Source organism: Nerophis ophidion, linkage group LG24 (genome assembly GCF_033978795.1).
Source record: "Nerophis ophidion isolate RoL-2023_Sa linkage group LG24, RoL_Noph_v1.0, whole genome shotgun sequence".
NCBI lineage: Eukaryota > Metazoa > Chordata > Actinopteri > Syngnathiformes > Syngnathidae > Nerophis > Nerophis ophidion.
Genome location: NC_084634.1, coordinates 31,382,021 through 31,402,876, shown reverse-complemented (window position 1 = coordinate 31,402,876; position 20,856 = coordinate 31,382,021). Strand labels below are relative to the sequence as shown.

The window sequence follows — 20,856 nt, the reverse complement described above, 5'->3', positions numbered from 1 at the left end:
AGGCAAAAACTCGGACATGGGAAGAGTTTGGGGAAGCCATGGAAAATGACTTCCGGATGTCTTCGAAGCGATTCTGGACCACCATACGCCGCCTCAGGAAGGGGAAGCACTGCACTGTCAACACCGTGTATGGTGCGGATGGTGTTCTGCTGACCTCAACTGCGGATGTTGAGGATAGGTGGAAGGAATACTTCGAAGACCTCCTCAATCCCACCAACACGTCTTCCTATGAGGAAGCAGTGCCTGGGGAATCTGTGGTGGACCCTCCTATTTCTGGGGCTAAGGTTGCTGAGGTAGTTAAAAAGCTCCTCGGTGGCAAGGCCCCAGGGGTGGATGAGGTCCGCCCGGAGTTCCTTAAGGCTCTGGATGCTGTGGGGCTGTCTTGGTTGACAAGACTCTGCAGCATCGCGTGGACATCGGGGGCGGTACCTCTGGATTGGCAGACCGGGGTGGTGGTCCCTCTCTTTAAGAAGGGGGACTGGAGGGTGTGTTCCAACTATCGTGGGATCACACTCCTCAGCCTTCCCGGTAAGGTTTATTCAGGTGTACTGGAGAGGAGGCTACGCCGGATAGTCGAACCTCGGGTTCAGGAGGAACAGTGTGGTTTTCGTCCTGGTCGTGGAGCTGTGGACCAGCTCTGTGCTCTCGGCAGGGAGTTCGCCCAACCAGTCTACATGTGCTTTGTGGACTTGGAGAAGGCATTCGACCGTGTCCCTCGGGAAGTCCTGTGGGGAGTGCTCTGGGAGTATGGGGTATCGGACTGTCTTATTGTGGCAGTCCGATCCCTGTACGATCAGTGTCAGAGCTTGGTCCGCATTGCTGGCAGTAAGTCGGACACGTTTCCAGTGAGTGTTGGACTCCGCCAAGGCTGCCCTTTGTCACCGATTCTGTTCATAACTTTCATGGACAGAATTTCTAGGCGCAGTCAAGGCATTGAGGGGTTCCGGTTTGGTGGCCGCGGGATTAGGTCTCTGCTTTTTGCAGACGATGTGGTCCTGTTGGCTTCATCTGGCCGGGATCTTCAGCTCTCACTGGATTGGTTCGCAGCAGAGTGTGAAGCGGCCGGAATGAGAATCAGCACCTCCAAATCAGAGTCCATGGTTCTCTCTCTGAAAAGGGTGGAGTGCCATCTCCGGGTTGGGGAGGAGACCCTGCCCCAAGTGGAGGAGTTCAAGTACCTAGGAGTCTTGTTCACGAGTGGGGGAAGAGTGGATCGTGAGATCGACAGGCGGATCGGTGCGGCGTCTTCAGTAATGCGGACGTTGTACCGATCCGTTGTGGTGAAGAAGGAGCTGAGCCGGAAGGCAAATCTCTCAATTTACCGGTCGATCTACGTTCCCATCCTCACCTATGGTCATGAGCTTTGGGTCATGACCGAAAGGATAAGATCACGGGTACAAGCGGCCGAAATGAGTTTCCTCCGCCGTATGGCGGGGCTCTCCCTTAGAGATAGGGTGAGAAGCTCCGTCATCCGGGAGGAACTCAAAGTAAAGCCGCTGCTCCTCCACATCGAGAGGAGCCAGATGAGGTGGTTCGGGCATCTGGTCAGGATGCCACCCGAACGCCTCCCGAGGGAGGTGTTTAGGGCACGTCCGACCGGTAGGAGGCCACGGGGAAGACCCAGGACACGTTGGGAAGACTATGTCTCCCGGCTGGCCTGGGAACGCCTTGGGATCCCCCGGGAAGAGCTAGACGAAGTGGCTGGGGATAGGGAAGTCTGGGCTTCCCTGCTTAGGCTGCTGCCCCCGCGACCCGACCTCGGATAAGCGGAAGAAGATGGATGGATGGATTCCGTCGTACATTTTTTTCCTTTTACGGAAGGTTTTTTCTAGAGAATAAATGATGAAAAAAACACTTAATTGAACGGTTTAAAAGAGGAGAAAACACACAAAAAAAGAAAATTTAATTTTGAAACATAATTTATCTTTAATTTCGACTCTGTAAAATGTAAAAATTCAACCGAAAAAAATGAAGAGAAAAAAATTGGGTAATTTGAATCTTTTTGAAAAAATTAAAAAAAGATTTTATGGAACATCATTAGTAATTTTTCCTGATTAAGATTAATTTTAGAATTTTGATGACATGTTTTAAATAAGTTAAAATCCAATCTGCACTTTGTTAGAATATATAACAAATTGGACCAAACTATATTTCTAACAAAGGCAAATCATTATTTCTTCTAGATTTTCCAGAACAAAAATTTTAAAAGAAATTCAATAGACTTTGAAATGAGATTTAAATTTGATTCTACAGATTTTTTAGATTTGCCAGAACATTTTTTTTAATATCAATCATAAGTTTGAAGAAATATTTCACAAATATTCTTCGTTGAAAAAACAGAAGCTAAAATTAAGAATTAAATTAAAATGTATTTATTATTCTTTGCAATGAAAAAAATAAATTTACTTGAACGTTGATTCAAATTGTCAGGAAAGAAGAGGAAGGAATTTAAAAGGTAAAAAGGTAGACGTGTTAAAAAATCCTAAAATCATTTTTAAAGTTGTATTTTTTCTCTAAAATTGTCTTTCTGAAAGTTATAAGAAGCAATGTAAAAAAATAAATGAATTTATTTAAAAAAGTGGAGACCAAGTCTTTAAAATATTTTCTTGGATTTTCAAATTGAATTTGAGTTTTGTCTCTCAGAATTATAAGCGAGACCGGCTTGCTAGTAAATAAACACAATTTTAAAAAAGTGCTGCTATTTGAGCTATTTTTTAGAACAGGCCAGCGGGCTACTGATCTGGTCCTTGCGGGCTACCTGGTGACCGCGGACACCACGTTGGTGACCCCTGTTTTAGTGTAACGTTAGCTTATTTTGCGGTGTAATGTGTGTTTCTGCGTGCGTGCGTTGAGGACAGCACAGCCCTGTCTGTTAAAAGAGTTTCCTGAAGCTGTCTCTGATAGTTGATATAATAATGTAACTGCACCATAAAGCCCACAGGAACTCCATGGTGTTCAGGGATGAATAGTCTCTCCTATTTCTATTGTACTATTTTTTCAGCTATAGTTACATCATTAGTAAAGTAGCAGCTTAGTTTTGAATGGAAGGGTCCCTGCTATCACATGTTGATAAAATATAACATTAACATAATAAAAACCAACAACAGGCTTCCTAAATGCTGTAATAAATTAAACATGATGAGTTGAGCATATGTCAGCATGTGGCCCTAATTTCAACTCTTTTTTTCAAACGCTTACTTACAGTAAGTACTTAATTTGACTTTGTAAGTCATTATTTTAGTATCTCATGTAACTAGGACTGTTTTGTTTTTGCTTTACGGAAAAAATATCGAGATATGTATCGCTTATCGCCATTCAGCAAATGGAGCGGAAAACACAACCAAAAGTTGTAGGCTTCGTCACGCGACAAAGCCGGCCTACGTCACCACAGTCTGTAGTCTATTGCCCCCCCCAGGCTGTGGGGGCAGCGACGAGGTTGAGAAGTGATGGCAACAGGCCGAGTTACACTGATCCGTACACCCACTCATGCCCTTCCCCAGTCCTCTCCCCCTGTAGAGTCACCACCTTAACGAACACATTTTCTGGGGGAAACACTGAAAACTTATTTGGAACATCCCACAGGTGAGCAGGTTAATTGGGAACAGGTGGGTGCCATGATTGGGTATAAAATATGCTTTCATATTTGCTCAGGCATTCACAAACAAGGATGGGGCGAGGGTCACCCCTTTGAGAATAAATACGTGAGCAAATCGTCGAACAGTTTAAGAACATTTCTCAACGAGCTGTTGCAAGGAATTTATGAATTTCACAATCTACGGTCCATAGAATCATCAAAAGGTTCCCTCAGGTGGCACTGCATCAAAAACAGACCTCAATGTGTAAATGATTTCATTACATGGGCTCAGGAACACTTCAAAAAAACACTGTCAGTAACTACAGTTGGTCTCTACATCTGTAAGTGCAAGTTAAAACTCTACTATGCAAAGCTAAATAGATTTATCAACAACACCCAGAAACGCTGTCAGCTTCACTGGGCCCGAGCTCATCCAAGATGGACTGAGGAAAAGTGGAAATGTGTTGTGTGGTCTGACGAGTCCACATTTCAAATTGTTTATGGAAACTGCAGACATTGTGTCCCCCGGAACAAAGAAGAAAAGAACTATCCGGATTGTTACAGGTGCAAAGTTCAAAAGCCAGCATCTGCGATGGTATGGGGGTGTATTAGTTCCCAAGACATGGGTAACTTACACATCTGTGAAGGCACTATTAATACTGAAAGGTACATACAGGTTTTGGATTAACATATGTTGCCATCCAAGCAACGTTATCATGGACGCCCCTGCTAATTTCAGCAAGACAATGCCAAGCCACATGTTACAGAGTGCGGGTACTAGACTGGCCTGCCTGTAATCCAGACCTGTCTCCCATTGAAAATATGTGCCGCATTATCCATCCATCCATTTTCTACCGCTTATTCCCTTTAGGGACGCGGGTGGCTGGTGACCATCTCAGCTACAATCGGGCGGAAGGCGGGATACACCCTGGACAAGTCGCCACCTCATCGCAGGGCCAACACAGATAGACAGACAACATTCACACTCACATTCACACACTAGGGCCAATTTAGTGTTGCCAATCAACCTATCCCCAGGCATTATGAAGCCTAAAATACGACAATGGAGACACTGGACTTTTGAACAACTTTAGCTGTACATCAAGCAAGAATGGGAAATAATTCCACCTGAAAAGCTTAAAAATTTGGTCTCCTCAGTTTCCAAATGTCTACTAAGTGTTGTTAAAAGGCAAGGCCATGTAACATAGTGGTAAAAATTCCCCTGTGCCAGCTTTTTTGCAAGGTGTTGCTGCCATTAAATTCTAAGTTAATAATTATTTACAAAAAAATATGTTTCTCAGTTCGAACATTAAATGTCTTTCTTTGCAGTCTATTCCATTGAATAAAGGTTGAAAAGAATTTGCTAATTATTGTATTCTGTTTTTATTTACGAATTACACAACGTGCCAACTTCACTGGTTTTGGGTTTTGTACATTTTTACCAAATCATTATTTAAGTACATCTACTATCAACCCACATTGCTTATTTGGAAAACGGCATCTACAACAGCAAATGACAGTCCTTGAAGACATTGAATCCGTGTTTGTAATGCAATTTATACTTACCGTATTTTTCGGACAATAAGTCGCAGTCTTCTCCACAGTCCAGCCGGGCGTGAGACCCGGCCAAACCAAAAAAAAAATCAATAAAATATATTTTTTTATTTTTTATTGTTTGGCCAAGTCTCACCCCCGGCCAAACTACAAAAAAAAAAAACGCGACTTATAGTCCGAAAAATACGATAATTAATGTGACAGTAGCTAACCTGTTGTCGTTCTAGCTTCTTGGCAAGTTTCCTTAAAACATCTGGGTCGTCTACTTGGACATGTTCAGGAATCCTCTTCACCACTGGAACAAAACGGAACAAATTGGTGCAAGTAAGCAATGTGTCATTTCACGCTTCAGGCAGACATCTTGAACCAGACATTAATATGGAATTGTTGTAGCAAAATTATTTGCAAAAATGCTGTAGCAAAATTATTTGCAAAAACGCATTTAAATCTGTGAATGTGTAATCAGATGTGTGTGTGTTTCAAGATGTCTGTCAGTTTTATGATTTGTCTTTGTGTAAAAAAAAATCTGCCTGTTCGTAATTATGATTTGTCTGTGCAAAAACAATCTGTGTGTCCTTATTTCGATCGACGTGTTTAAAAAAAAAAAAAAAGAAAAAAGTGTGTGCATATTTAGGTGTGTGTCAAGCAGGACCTCTCTATTGTCTTTTTCCACGCGACTTTAGCGACACTTCTGTTGTATACAACTTGTCTTGGCGACACTTCTGCCATATACAAATTGTCTTTACAGCGATTTGAACGCTGTAAAGAACGCCTTAAAAGGAAAGGCAAGGGGGAGTTAGAGACAAAACCTTTTCAGTTCGATGTCCGACTTTGTGGTTGTGTCATCGGATTTGTTGTCTCAAGTTTTGGACACTCGGGATCTTTTTGTGTGGAGTTTGCATGTTCTCCCCGTGAATGAATGTTGTCTATCTGTGTTGGCCCTGCGACGAGGTGGCGACTTGACCAGGGTGTACCCCGCCTTCTGCCCGATTGTAGCTGAGATAGGCGCCAGCGACGCCCGCGACCCCAAAAAGGGAATAAGCAGTAGAAAATGGATGGATGGGTTAAGAGATGGGCGGAGTTTTCAATTGATCACCACATGGTGGTGAGTCGGCTCCAATTGTGGGGGAAGATGCCGGACAGACGTGGCAGGCCCAAACCAGTGAGGGTCTGCTTAGAACAGGGGTGTCAAACGTAAGGTCTGCGGGCCGGACTAGGCCCGCGAACAGGTTTTATCCGGCACGGGGGATGAGTTTGCTAAGTATAAAATTATCCGAAAAGTTGGAATGACATCACATCACATCAGTCGAGGAAAATGAACAAACTACATAAATAACATCCTGTAATTTCATTTTTTATATAACTTTTTTATCTTGATGGATTGAAAATTAACAACAATGACTTGACTGACGAACATTATCACATCATTTATTCAGAATGTATAAATGACCACAAATAAAAGGTAGAATACTATTAACTGCAACATGTTGTAATGGCCATAGGCGTCCATCTATATATATAATAAATATTCCAGTCACAATTAACTTGTGCTCAGCTGGGAAAGTAATTATATATACTTATGCCATCCATGTAATTTTTATGAAACTGTTGCAGGCATATTAAATCATGTTAATATCAAAAATATGTAACGTTAATGAATGTGGGGATATATAAGACATCCGGTCCTATCAGACCGGGCAGAAGCGGAGGCAGAAGTGGAAGCGGAAGCATATGACACACCCCCTGGAGCACCTCTCAGTCACAGCGTTTTGGAAGTATCCTCATTTCTGACCATTTTTCTGTCTTTCCATTGGCCTGTGGAGAACCTGCACCTCACAGACTCTTACCGGGTGGACTTTTGTGTTGGACGCACAGACGCGGTGCCGTGAGTACACAGCTGTGGCTTCCGAACAATTGTTTGCTGCCCGTACGTGCGTGCCGCCGTGCACACGTCTCGTACGCAACTTTGGGGACTTTGTGGGAATATTGTGTGGTATAAACTTTGGGAGGTGAACGGTATTTTTGGGCTGTGGGATTGTGTGTGTTGTGCGGGTGTTTGATTTATATTTGCGGGTTATATACCAAGGAAAGGGGAGGTGTTTGTAATGCCGGATTAATTTGTGATAAATTAAATATAAGCCTAGTGGTGTTGTGGCTAATAGTTATACCTGTTTTGTGTTTATTTATTGCATTAATCACTCCCCGCTGAATATCAGGTCCCACCCGTGACTCCTTAATTTGCGTAGTGACAGAGACACCCGGGGAACTTGGGTGCGTTTGTTACAATGTAAGCGTTAAAAAAACCCAACAGCATTATGATTTGTACATTTTCAGAATGTTCTTGTTCTATTTTTTAATCAAGAAAACAATCTTAAGTTGTCTTTATTTTGAAGTTATCGTGCCGTGATTTGACCAGTTCGGCCCACTTGGGAGTACATTTTTCTCCATGTGGCCCCAGATCTATAATGAGTTTGACACCCCTGTCTTGGGTCTGGCAGAGTCTCTTGTCGGAAAGCGTTTCTGTTCCCACCTCTGGGAGAACTTTAAACATGTTACGAGGGAAGCAATGGATATTGAGTCCGAGTGGACCATGTTGTCAAGGTAGCAGATCAGAGCTGTGGCCGGAAAGTGGTTGGTGCCTGCCGTGACTGTAATCCCAGAACTGGCTGGTGGACACCAAGGGTAAGGGATGCCGTTAAACTAAGAGTCATATCAGGTTATTTTGGCTCATGGGACTCTGGAGGCAGCGGACAGATAAAACAGGCCAAGTGGTGTGCGGTTTTGGCGGGGGCAGAGTCAAAATTCGGACATGGGAGGAGTTCAGGGAAGCCATGGAGAATGATATCCGGTCGGCTTCGAAGCAATTCTGGACCACCATCCGCCGCCTAAGAAGGGGAAAGCAGTGCACTGTCAACACGATGGACAGTGGGGACGTTGTACTGCTGACGTTGACTGAGTATGCTGTGGATCGGTGAAAGGAATACTTCAAAGAAGACCTCAATCCCACCTACACATCTTCCAATGAGGAAGCAGTGCCTGGGGACTCCACGATGGGCTCTCCCATTTCTGGGGCTCAGGTGGCCGAGGTAGCCAAGAAGTTTTTCGGTGGCAGGACGCTGGGGGGTGGATGAGATCCTTAAGACATCCTTAAGGCTCTGGATGCTGTGAGGCTGTCAAGGTTTACAAGACTCTGCCGCACTGCGTGGAAATCAGGGGCAGTGCCTCTATATTGGCAGACTGGGGTGGTGGTTCCTCTATTCAAAAAGAACAACCGGAGGGTGTGTTCCAACTATCGTGGGATCACACTCCTCAAGCCTTCCCGGGAAGCTCTATTCAGATGTACTGGAGAGGAGGCTTTGCCGGATAGTTGAACCTCGAATTCAGGAGGACCAGTGTGGTTCCTGTCATCGTCATGGAACTGTGGAACAACTCAATACTCAGCAGGATCCTTGAGGGTGCATGCCCAACCAGTCTACATGTGATTTGTGGACTTAGTGAAGGCATTCGACCATGTCCTTCAGGAAGTTTTGTGGAGAGTGCTCAGAGAGCATGGAGTATCGGACAGCCTGATTGTGGCAGTACGCTCCCTGTATGATCAGGGTCAGAGCTTTGTCGGAATTGCCGGCAGTAAGTTGGATAGTTTCCGGTGAGGATGGGACTCCACCAGGGCTGCTGTCATCGATTCTGTTTACAACTTTTATGGACAGAATTTCAAAATGCAGTCAGGTCGTTGAGGGGATCCGGCTTAGTGGCTGCAGGATGAGGTATTTGCTTTTTGCGGCTGATGTGGTCCTGCTGGCTTCGTCCAACCAGAATGTCCAGCTTTCGCTAGATCGGTTTGCAGCGGAGTGTGAAGCAACTGGGATGAAAATCAGCACTTCCAAGTCTGAGTCTATGGTTCTCGCCCGGAAAAGGGTTGCGTGCCATCTCATCTCCGAGTTGGAGAGGAGATCCTGTACCAAGTGGGGGAGTTCAAGTACCTTGGGGTCTTGTTCACGAGTGAAGGAAGAGTAGAGCATGAGATTGACATGCAAATCGGTGCAGTCTCAAGTGTATCGGTCCGTTGTGGTGAAGAAGGAGCAAAGCTCTCAAATTTACTGGTCGATCTAGGTCTCTATCCTTACCTATGGTCATGAGCTTTGGGTTATGAACGAAAGGACAAGATCAAGGTTGCACGGGGCCGAAATGAGTTTCCTCCGTCGGGTGGCAGGGCTTTTAAAGATAGGGTGACAAACTCTGTCATTTGAGAGGAGCCAGATGAGGCGGTTCGGGCATCTGGTCAGAATGACCACCGAACGCCTCCCTGGGGTGAAGGAAGTCTGGGCTTCTTTGCTTAAGCTGCTGCCCTTACAATCCCATTTCGTATAAACAGAAGAAGATAGATGGATGGCTGGACACACAGATTGAGATACAGGTTTGCAAATAATTTTGCTACAATAATATTTACATAAGTTACCTAGCTGCAGCTCGCTTGGAGGCACTTTGGGTTTGGAAGGCGCAACAGCCTGCTGGCCCATGTCTCCCTTCTTGACCAGTTTGGAGGTCCTCTCGGCATCTTGTCTGGCTCTCCTCTCAGCTTTCAGCTCTGCTTTGGTCCTGGCAGGCTTATCCGCTGGCCCGGGAGTTTCAGAGGCAGGCACTATGGAAGGAGCTGACACAAACGATGAGGATGATGCAAATCAATGCAATACAATGCAAAATTGATTCAGGTTGGACCAAACAATTATTTCTTTAAAAAATTAATCCATTGATAATTTTTTCGATTAATCTGTTGATTAATTTTGTGTGTATTTCACCGCTTTTTGGTCAAACTTACAAATTAATTACCCGAAAATACACCAACAATTTTCCAGCATCTTAATCAGATGGTCCAAAAGTAAAATTACTTACGTCTTACTTTCTTTGACATCCTGGAGATTCTCATGGGCTGGACCATTAATCGAAAAATAAAAGATACCAGTACTCAACTGTATCAATTTTTTGGTGGGTCCGTGTGTGTTTAGTAATAAAATAGCTTAATTTATTTCACATTGAGCCGATAACTGTGCCGTCTAGTTGTTGTATATTGTTTCTCACACCTATTGTCTGATTTGCAAGTACAGTACACTATTATATAGCAGATTTTGCATGCAGTTGCAACTCCAAGACGTTAGATGGCAGTAATGTATAGGCCACTACATAGTTGTGTATAAAGAAAGGATGGCCAACTAAGTTTCAGGCGATCTCCTAAATGATTGAGTCAAAAGACACTCACGTGGCAACAGGGCACTATGACTACCAACTTTAAGCTGATGCCATGTGTGTGCGGTGGTTCCTTGTCAGTTTTTCGACATGTAAAAAAGGCTTTGTTGTGCAGCGTGAGCTGCTCCACCCGCGAAAAATGTGGAAAGCTTCTACAACGTTTTCCACACGGCCTAGAAAGAAGACCAGTATTGGAATTAAAGGTCCGGAAAAACACATTGGAGAGCCACCGTTTACGGCGTCTTGTGGAGAGAAGAGACCACACAGAAGCTAACACAAGTAATAAAATAAGAAATGTGTACATTTAAGAGATGGTTTTACAAAAGCAGACTCTTTAAATATCAGTAAAACGAAAATAATCCAATTTGGTAGTAGCAGGAGAGAAAGTTAAACTCAAATGTAAATAGACGGGCATTGAAAGAGCAAAATAAACCAAATTGTGTGTGTTATAATTGATGAGAAAGTGAACTGAAAATCTCATAAAAAATACACCAAATAAAGTGGCAAGAAATATGTAAAAAAAGAATTAGAGAAAATATGGTCTTGCCCAAAAACCCCTCCATATTCTGTTATTGTGCAGAAATATAGGCAGATAAGTAAAACAGTACACTTATTCCCTTCCCTTGTTACAAAAAAGAAAGATCAGTTGGAATAATACTGTACATAATTAGTTATACAGTGATTAAAAATACATTGGAGACAGCCACCACAGTTGACATCCATTCATTCATCCATCCATCTTCTTCCGCTTATCCGAGGTCGGGTCGCGGGGGCAACAGCCTAAGCAGGGAAACCCAGACTTCCCTCTCCCCAGCCACTTCGTCTAGCTCTTCCCGGGGGATCCCGAGGCGTTCCCAGGGCAGCCGGGAGACATAGTCTTCCCAACGTGTCCTGGGTCTTCCCCGTGGCCTCTTACCGGTTGGACGTGCCCTAAACCCCTCCCTAGTGAGGCGTTCGGGTGGCATCCTGACCAGATGCCCGAACCACCTCATCTGGCTCCTCTCGATGTGAAGGAGCAGCGGTTTTACTTTGAGTTCCTCCCGGATGGCAGAGCCTCCTCTCCAGTACATCTGAATAAACCTTACCGGGAAGGCTGAGGAGTGTGATCCCACGATAGTTGGAACACACCCTCCAGTCCCCCTTCTTAAAGAGAGGAACCACCACCCCGGTCTGCCAATCCAGAGGTACCGCCCCCGATGTCCACGCGATGCTGCAAAGTCTTGTCAACCAAGACAGCCCCACAGCATCCAGAGCCTTAAGGAACTCCGGGCGGGTCTCGTCCACCCCTGGGGCCTTGCCAACAAGGAGCTTTTTAACTACCTCAGCGACCTCAGCCCCAGAAATAGGAGAGTCCACCACAGATTCCCCAGGCACTGCTTCCCCATAGGAAGACGTGTTGGTGGGATTGAGGAGGTCTTCGAAGTATTCCTTCCACCTATCCACAACATCCGCAGTTGAGGTCAGCAGAACACCATCCGCACCACACACGGTGTTGATAGTGCACTGCTTCCCCTTCCTGAGGCGGCGGACGGTGGTCCAGAATTGCTTCGAAGCCGTCCGGAAGTCGTTTTCCATGGCTTCCCCGTACTCCTCCCATGTCCGAGTTCTTGCCTCCGCGACCGCTGAAGCTGCACACCACTTGGCCTGTCGGTACCTGTCCACTGCCTCCGGAGTCCTGTGAGCCAAAAGGACCCGATAGGACTCCTTCTTCAGCTTGACGGCATCCCTCACCGCTGGTGTCCACCAAGGGGTTTTAGGATTGCCGCCCCGACAGGCACCAACTACCTTGCGGCCACAGCTCCGATCAGCCGCCTCGACAATAGAGGTGCGGAACATGGTCCACTCGGACTCAATGTCCAGCACCTCCCTCGTGACATGTTCAAAGTTCTTCCGGAGGTGGGAATTGAAACTTTCTCTGACAGAAGACTCTGCCAAACGTTCCCAGCAGACCCTCACAATACGTTTGGGCCTCCCAGGTCTGTCCGGCATCCTCCCCCACCATCGCAACCAACTCACCACCAGGTGGTGATCGGTAGAAAGCTCCGCCCCTCTCTTCACCCGAGTGTCCAAAACATAAGGCCGCAAATCCGATGACACAACTACAAAGTCGATCATGGAACTGCGGCCTAGGGTGTCCTAGTGCCAAGTGCACATATGGACACCCTTATGTTTGAACATGGTGTTTGTTATGGACAAACTGTGACGAGCACAAAAGTCCAATAACAAAACACCACTCGGGTTCAGATCCGGGCGGCCATTCTTCCCAATCACGCCTCTCCAGGTTTCACTGTCGTTGCCAACGTGAGCGGTGAAGTCTCCCAGTAGGACAAGGGAATCACCCGGGGGAGCACTTTCCAGTACTCCCGCGAGTGTGCCCAAAAAGGGTGGGTGCTCTGAACTGCTGTTTGGTGCGTAAGCACAAACAACAGTCAGGACCCGTCCCCCTACTCGAAGGCGGAGGGAGGCTACCCTTTCGTCCACCGGGTTGAACGCCAACGTGCAGGCTTTGAGCCGGGGGAACCAAGAATTTCCACCCCAGCCCGTCGCCTCTCACTGCCGGCAACGGCAGAGTGGAAGAGGGTCCAATCCCTCTCGAGAGAAGTGGTTCCAGAGCCCTTGCTGTGCGTCGAAGTGAGTCCGACTATATCCAGCCGGAATTTCTCAACTTCGCACACTAGCTCAGGCTCTTTCCCCCCAGTAAGGTGACGTTCCACGTCCCAAAAGCTAGCTTCTGTAGCCGAGGATTGGACCGCCAAGTGCCCTGCCTTCGGCTTCCGCCCAGCTCACATTACACCCGACCTCTATGGCCCCTGCTATGGGTGGTGAGCCCATTGGAGGGGTGACCCACGTTGCCTCTTCGGGCTGTACCCGGCCGGGCCCCATGGGAACAGGCCCGGCCACCAGGCGCTCGCCATTGTGCCCCACCTCCGGCCCTGGCTCCAGAGGGGGGCCCCGGTGACCCGCGTCCGGGCGAGGGAAATCTGGGTCCATGCTTTTTCTTTTTCATAAAAGGTCTTCGAGTTGACAGTTGACATACTTTACACAAAAGTCATAATTTTTCCGTGATTGTTAGTCCAAAACTAAAGTAGATTTTGGCAAAATGAGGGTAATACGTTTCTTTTTGGTCGTTCTGTGTATTTTTTTACCCTTATTGCGCGGTCGTGTGTGTTAGAATGCGTGCTGGTTACGAAACACAACACGAATGCGTCAAATACAGCCGCAAAATTCTACTTTCACGAAATAAAGGCATGTTTTATTGTATGCTTATGAGCTAAAGTATATTTATAACTATAAATAAACATATTTTTGGTTTATTTCTTCAGAAACACGAACGCCGAAACGACAGTAATTGCATGCATCATGATGGTCATTTGAAACATACTTATTAACTCAAAAAGCATAGCAGGATAACCAATCATTTCAACGTCATAAACCAGCACAAACATAGCACAAACGAATGACACCATTTTGTTACAATTTGGAGCACGAATTGGACAGTTTTGGTGGATAATTCCTTGTAATTGGTGACATCACTTTTAGTATTGTTAATCTTTAATAACTCAAACTATAACTGCACAATTGATCGTTGTGCAGCACAAACCAGCATAAACATATCACAAACAATGAAAGTATTTTGTATTGCTTGGAAGACAAATCAGACAATTTGTGTCAAAAACTGAGAATTCCAGTTGGCTCGTGATGTTACTCCTGGAATCGTTCATCTTTAATAAGATCAAATATAGACGCACAATCAATAATATCAACTGCACAAATCGAGCACAAAATAATGAGACTATTTTAGTTTCATTTGAGACTATTTTTGTTTACCGTATTTTTCGGACTATAAATCTTAGTTTTTTTTCATAGTTTGGCTGGGGTTGCGACATATACTCCGGAGCGACTTATGTGTGAAATTATTAACACATTACCGTAAAATATCAAATAAGGGCTTCACGGTGGCAGGGGGGTTAGTGCGTCTGCCTCACAATACGAAGTTCCTGCAGTCTTGGGTTCAAATCCAGGCTTGGGATCTTTCTGTGTGGAGTTTGCATGTTCTCCCCGTGAATGCGTGGGTTCCCTCCGGGTACTCCGGCTTCCTCCCACTTCCAAAGACATGCACCTGGGGATAGGTTGATTGGCAACACTAAATTGGCCCTAGTGTGTGAATGTGAGTGTGAATGTTGTCTGTCTATCTGTGTTGGCCCTGCGATGAGGTGGCGATTTGTCCAGGGTGTACCCTGCCTTCCGCCCGATTGTAGCTGAGGTAGGCGCCAGCGCCCTCCGCGACCCCGAAAGGGAATAAGCGGTAGAAAATGGATGGATGGATATTTTTTATCTCATTCGCGGAAGAGACAAAGAAAATGTCAGCTATCCTCACACACACACGTCAGCAAACGTCACATACACGTCAACCAATAAGAATTTGGCAGGGTAGGGTGAAGGCAGAAGTGCATTGTGGGTCATGGAATGCTAACATCTATATGCTTCTGCCGTAGCTATCAAAATTGATCATTTCATCGTTGGCGGTAACTTATAAAAACTGAGAAGGGCTGAACAAAAATGGCACCGAAAAGGAAATCATGTAATGCAGATTACACAATATCAAAAATTATTTATCTCATTCGCGAAAGAGACGTAGAAAATGTCAGCAATCGTCACAAACACGTCAGCAATCGTCACATACACGTCAACCAATAAGAATTCGGCGAAGGAGGGTCATGGCATAAGTGCATTGTGGGTCATGGGATGCTAACTGCTATATGCTACTCCCGTAGTTATTAAATTGGACCATTTCATCGTTGGCGGTAACTTATAAAAACTGAGAAGGGCTGAACAAAAATGGCACAGAAAAGGAGATCATGTACTGCAGATTACAAGCTGGACGTAGTGAAATATGCAACAGAAAACGACAAGAGGAAGCGGCGCATACCTTTGGAGTTAGCAGAGTTGTTTAGAAGCGACATAGAGGAAAAAGATTTCATCGGATTTATCGATTAGGAGTGACATTGTTTGGTAAACGTATAGCATGTTCCATATGTTATAGTTGTTTGAATGACTCTTATCATAATATATTACGTTAACATACCAGGCACCTTCTCAGTAGGTTATTTATGCGTCATATGATATACACTTATTCAGCCTGTTGTTCACTATACTTTATTTTAAATTTCCTTTCAAATGTCTGTTCTTGGTGTTGGATTTTCTCAAATAAATTTCCCCCAAAAATGCAATTTGTACTCCAGTGCGACGTATATATGTTTTTTTTTCTTCTTTATTATGCATTTTCTGTTAAGATCCGCTGCTCGGATCTTAACTTTATTCGGTTTTGAGTCTTTTGTTTTTATCTTGCTGGTTCATGGATGCTTCCGATTCTTAGTTTGTGCACTTCCTTGTTTGTTTTTGTCACCATGGCGACTTGATTTGTTCACCTGCCTTTGTTTGCACACCTGTTTTTCATTAGAATAGAATAGAATAGAGTTTTATTGTCATTATTGCAATGAACAGGTTCAAAGAACAACGAAATTGGAGCAGCTCCTCCTAAGGTGCATATACAATATGGTAGTATAAATTTAAAAAAATAAATAAAATAAATAAATAAATAAAAAATAAATTAAAAAAAAAAGATAGAGATGACAGATGTATCTATGTATACATACATAAAACATTATTTCACATTGTAGTCCAAAAAAATAGAAAAACATTTAAACATTACACATGAGGACATGATGGACATATGGACACTCAGTGCCTGTTTAGTGCTACTATGGCTCTTGGGTAAAAGCTATTTTTTAGTCTATTGGTGCTCGCTTTTAGCACCCTGTAGCGTCTGCCTGAGGGTAGCAGTTCCAGGTGGCTGTGCCCGGTGTGGAATGGGTCTTTCAGGATGCTCTGTGCTTTCCTGAGACAGCGGGAGCTGTACAGGTCAGCCAGGGAGGGGAGGGGGCATCCGATTAACTTCTGGGCGGTCTTTATGACTCTCTGGAGCGCCGTTCTCTCTGCGGCCGTGCAGCTGCTGAACCACACTGTTTTTCATTAGAGACTCTATATTAACCAAACTATTTCATTTACTCGTTCTGGTCTCGTCAAGTTTGCTACACGCTTTTCGATGTTTTCGTGGACTCCTGACTTCGGTAATACTCCGTTTTAGTACTTGCTAGCTTCCACGCCTAGCCTCTTTGTTTTCTACATGTTTCCTCGCCAATGCTTCCGCGCTTAGCCACCTTCTGGTTCCCTAGCTCACACGCTAGTAGATATTTGTTTGCCTTTTTCCTTAGCACAAGTGTTTTTGTTATTAGCCTGTTTTTAGTTAAATAAATCTGTTTTCTTACCTGTACGCCGTGTCATTGCCCGACTGAATCTTGAAAGAAGCACCACTTGCACACGATGCCACGAAGACGCAATATTTTCGGCCGGTGCGACGTATACTCCGGAGCGATTTATAATCCGAAAAATACGGTCATTTGGAGAAAATCGGGGGGTCAGCTTCACGATGAAGTCACTTTCACAAATTTTAAACAATATCTCGCAAAAACAAAAGCATCTCAATCGATAAATTAATTGCACAAACAAATGAGATTACTTTGGTTCAACTTGGACAAATGGGGACTTACTTGGGGGTCTGGTTGAACTTTGATTGACCTACAGAATATTCTTTAATACCTCAGAAGTAGAGTCAGGACTACGAAAATCCTTTAGAAAAGTAATTACAATATATAATAATAAAATTAATTGTCCATTGTAGAAACATATAAAATATTACCGTAATTTTTGGACCATAGGTAGCACCGGATTATAAGGCGCACTGCCGATGAGCGGGCCAATCAGGTCTATTATGATACATAAGGCGCATTTAAGGGGTTATATTATGATTTTTTTCTAAATATAAAACACGAACTTGTGGTTAACATAACATATAATTGTGGTTCTTTAGTCAAAATGTTGCATAGATTATGTTGTAAAGATAATCTTCTAGTAGCTTTCTGACAATTGCTTCTGGATGCGTCGTTTTGTGGGCAGTCCATTTACGTGGCTCACCTTCGACAGCGTCTTCTCACCGTCATCTTTGTTGTAGCGGTGTAGCGTGCAAGGACGGGAGCGGAAGAAGTGTCAAAAGACGGAGGTAACTTTTAATGACATTCAGACTTTACTTCAATCAATAACGGAGCAGCATCTTCACACCCGTGGCTCAATATTGCAACAACGCCGGAAATGTATCCCATGAAAAAATGTCCGACCGGAACCCTCTAATAACTAAAGTTCCGTGGTTGAATTATGTAAACTCACTAGTTTTTAGTGCTTTCATAGCTAGTCTACACACATAAGAAAAACTTTGCACTACTTTATATTAAAATGGCAACACCAAAAGATGAATATCCCATAACAAGAAGATACAGAAAAAGAAGCAGCTAATCGACTATGTTGTCAACACGGACTACAATGGCGGATGTGCGCACATTTCCAGGACTTATGCAGACACCAAATACGGATCAGCAGGTACCAGAAGGTAAGAACAATATTGATAAACAAAACGCCAGATAATAGGTGCTAATAGGACGCTGGCGGGCCGTATTTCGCCCGCAAGCTGCAGTTTGGGGACCGATGATCTAAAATTTACCACTGCCGGGTATTTTTTTTATACTTTTATTGTCATATTTTCAGAACTTGATTGTTCTGTTTTTGGCTAAAGTAAGACAAAGAAAACCATCTGAAGTTGTTTTTATTTTTTAAATGGAATGCCATGATTTTAATAGTTAATTATTCCTCCATGCGTTTTCTGAGCTAAAATTATTTGGACACCCCTGATGTACAGTATTATTATATGTAAATGCCGCAGCAAAAAGAGGGGAGCATAAAATGTAGAGTAGATCCAGCAGAATATAGACATTATAAACAAAGAGAGGTAGCTCAATTTTTTTTTTAAACTTGAGACTTTGAGCAGGCGGTAGTTTGGGGACCACTGTTCTATACTCTTATTGGAACATTTAAAGTTTTGGTGTCGTTTACTGGCGTATCTCTCATGTGTGACTGCCATCTATTGGTCACACTTATCATTACACCATGTACCAAATAAAATAGCTTTGAGAGCGGTAAGTACAAGAAGAATAATCCTGTGCATTAGGCGCACCTGGTTTTAAGGCGCACTATCAATTTTGAAAAAATTAAAGGATTTTAAGTGCGCCTTATAATCCGAAAAAGACGGTACATGTGATTATTAAAAAAAATAATAATAATATATATATATATATATATATATATATATGTATATATATATATGAGCTGACCACTTAAAAGTAAAACTATGTCAGCTAGTGAAAAATACTAGCAAGCTAAATAATAAAAGTAGGCATTGTACAATTTTTCAACCTTCAGCTATAAACAAACCATTATTTTGTAGAAAAATAAGCATCTCTTTTTTTTTTGTCCAGGAAGGAATTGGGATTTCTCTGACTAATTACAGTGTCTCCGCTGTGGAGAACAATTTTTAGACAGGGAGAAGGTGTCCAACCTGCCAGCCAGATACTGTTTTGTCACGATTTGCACGAGTATTGACTTCATGTTTACAGTTAATAAGAGCGGCTTTTACAAAGTGGTGCTAACATGTCACACAGTGTTAGTTCGGTGGTTAGGCACCTGCTGGTGGAGTTTCACATACGGCTTGGATGCGCTCAAAAATTGACATTCATTCAACGTTTTCGCATTCTGTGTTCACATTATGTTTTTAGCCGTATTTCCTCTCATTGATGAAATATCCATTTTAGAGTATTGCAAGTTGACCTGTTGTCATCCTTTTTCGTGAATAACTCTCAGGCTTTTGTGCCATTTCCGTGCCGTGAATAATGACGTCAATACGGGAATTGTTAAAAAAACCGGCAAAGGATTCTCAAGAATTTAAAGGCCTACTGAAATGAGATTTTCTTATTTAAACGGGGATAGCAGATCCATTCTATGTGTCATACTTGATCATTTCGCGATATTGCCATATTTTTGCTGAAAGGATTTAGTAGAAAACATCAACGATAAAATTCGCAACTTTTGGTTGCTAACAGAAAAGCCCTGCCTTTACCGGAAGTCGCAGACGATGACGTCACCCGTTGATGGCTCCTCACATCCTCACATTGTTTTAAATGGGAGCCTCCAACAAAAAGAGCTATTTGGACCGAGAAAACGACAATTTCCCCATTAATTTGAGCGAAAGATTTGTGTTTGAGGATATTGATAGCGACGGACTAGAAAAAAAAAAGAGAAAAAAAATCTAGTTAAAAAAAAAACGCGATTGCATTGGGACGGATTCAGATGTTTTTAGACACATTTACTAGGATAATTCTTGGAAATCCTTATCTTTCTATTGTGTTGCTAGTGTTTTAGTGAGTTTAATAGTACCTGATATTTCGGAAGGGTGTATCCACGGGTGTGTTGACGCCAGTGTCTGATGGAAGTCGACGGCCGCTGTACGGACGGCACAAGCTCAGCTGATCTCCGGTAAGTGACGACTTTTTACCACAATTTTCTCACCGAAAACTGCTGTTTGAAATTTGGTCGGGATCCTTGTTCACTTGACCGCTCTGATCCATAGTAAAGTTTCACCTCCGGGAATTTTAAACAAAGAATAACCGTGTGTTTGTGTGGCTAAAGGCTAAAGCTTCCCACCTCCATCTTTCTACTTTGACTTCTCCATTATTTAATTGAACAAAATGCAAAAGATTCAGCAACACAGATGTCCAAAATACTGTGTAATTATGCGGTTAAAGCAGACTACTTTTAGCTGTGTGTGTGCGCAGCGCTAATATTTCCTAACAGTCCGTGACGTCACGCATACACGTCAGCATTCCGCGACGCTTTCAACAGGACACTTCGCGGGAAATTTAAAATCGCAATTTAGTAAACTAAAAAGGCCGTATTGGCATGTGTTGCAATGTTAATATTTCATCATTGATATATAAACTATCAGACTGCGTGGTCGGTAGTAGTGGGTTTCAGTAGGCCTTTAAACTCCCATTCCTACACCCGAACCTAAAACATACGTTCCCCATACCTTGCTGTGTCGGGAGTGGTAAATGTGAAGCGGTAGCAGCAGGCGTGGTGTTGTTTTCTTGCGACACAGCATCATCTTTTTTTTCTTTGTTTTTCTTCTGCTGTCTTTTCTCTTTCCTCAGTCGCTGCTTCTCCTCTTTGGTCAGCTCTTTGCCTTCGGTCTGTGCTTGGCAAAGGGCAACAATGTTAAATAATTAAAAAATACTTACACTTCATTATAGAAATAAAAATATACACACAACTTGCCTTTGCACGGGTTATGTCAACCTTCTTGTCAGGTCCTTCTGCAAAAGTTTGTCCGACACATAAGTTAAATTTACACATGGACTTAAAAAGTTTTGTTTCTTTTTCGCACAGTCAATCTAAACCTAACCTAAAACATTGCTAAAACACGATGCTGACTGTGCCTCTCTATTTAGCCACCTCAGAAAACTGCTCTGCCCCTCAACACGACA

At 43.6% G+C, this 20,856-nt stretch overlaps 1 protein-coding gene across 1 annotated transcript in view; it reads right to left on the bottom strand.

Moving 5' to 3' along the window:
* Positions 1 to 20,856, bottom strand: part of eif2b4 (eukaryotic translation initiation factor 2B, subunit 4 delta) — a 33,257-nt gene that overhangs the window by 12,029 nt on the left and 372 nt on the right. The window contains exons 2-5 of the mRNA XM_061886055.1: positions 20,648 to 20,685; positions 20,403 to 20,562; positions 9,585 to 9,779; positions 5,341 to 5,423 (exon numbers count right to left, since the gene is read on the bottom strand). Coding sequence (XP_061742039.1) covers positions 5,341 to 5,423; positions 9,585 to 9,779; positions 20,403 to 20,562; positions 20,648 to 20,685 — 476 coding nt within the window. The remainder of the gene's footprint in view (positions 1 to 5,340; positions 5,424 to 9,584; positions 9,780 to 20,402; positions 20,563 to 20,647; positions 20,686 to 20,856) is intronic.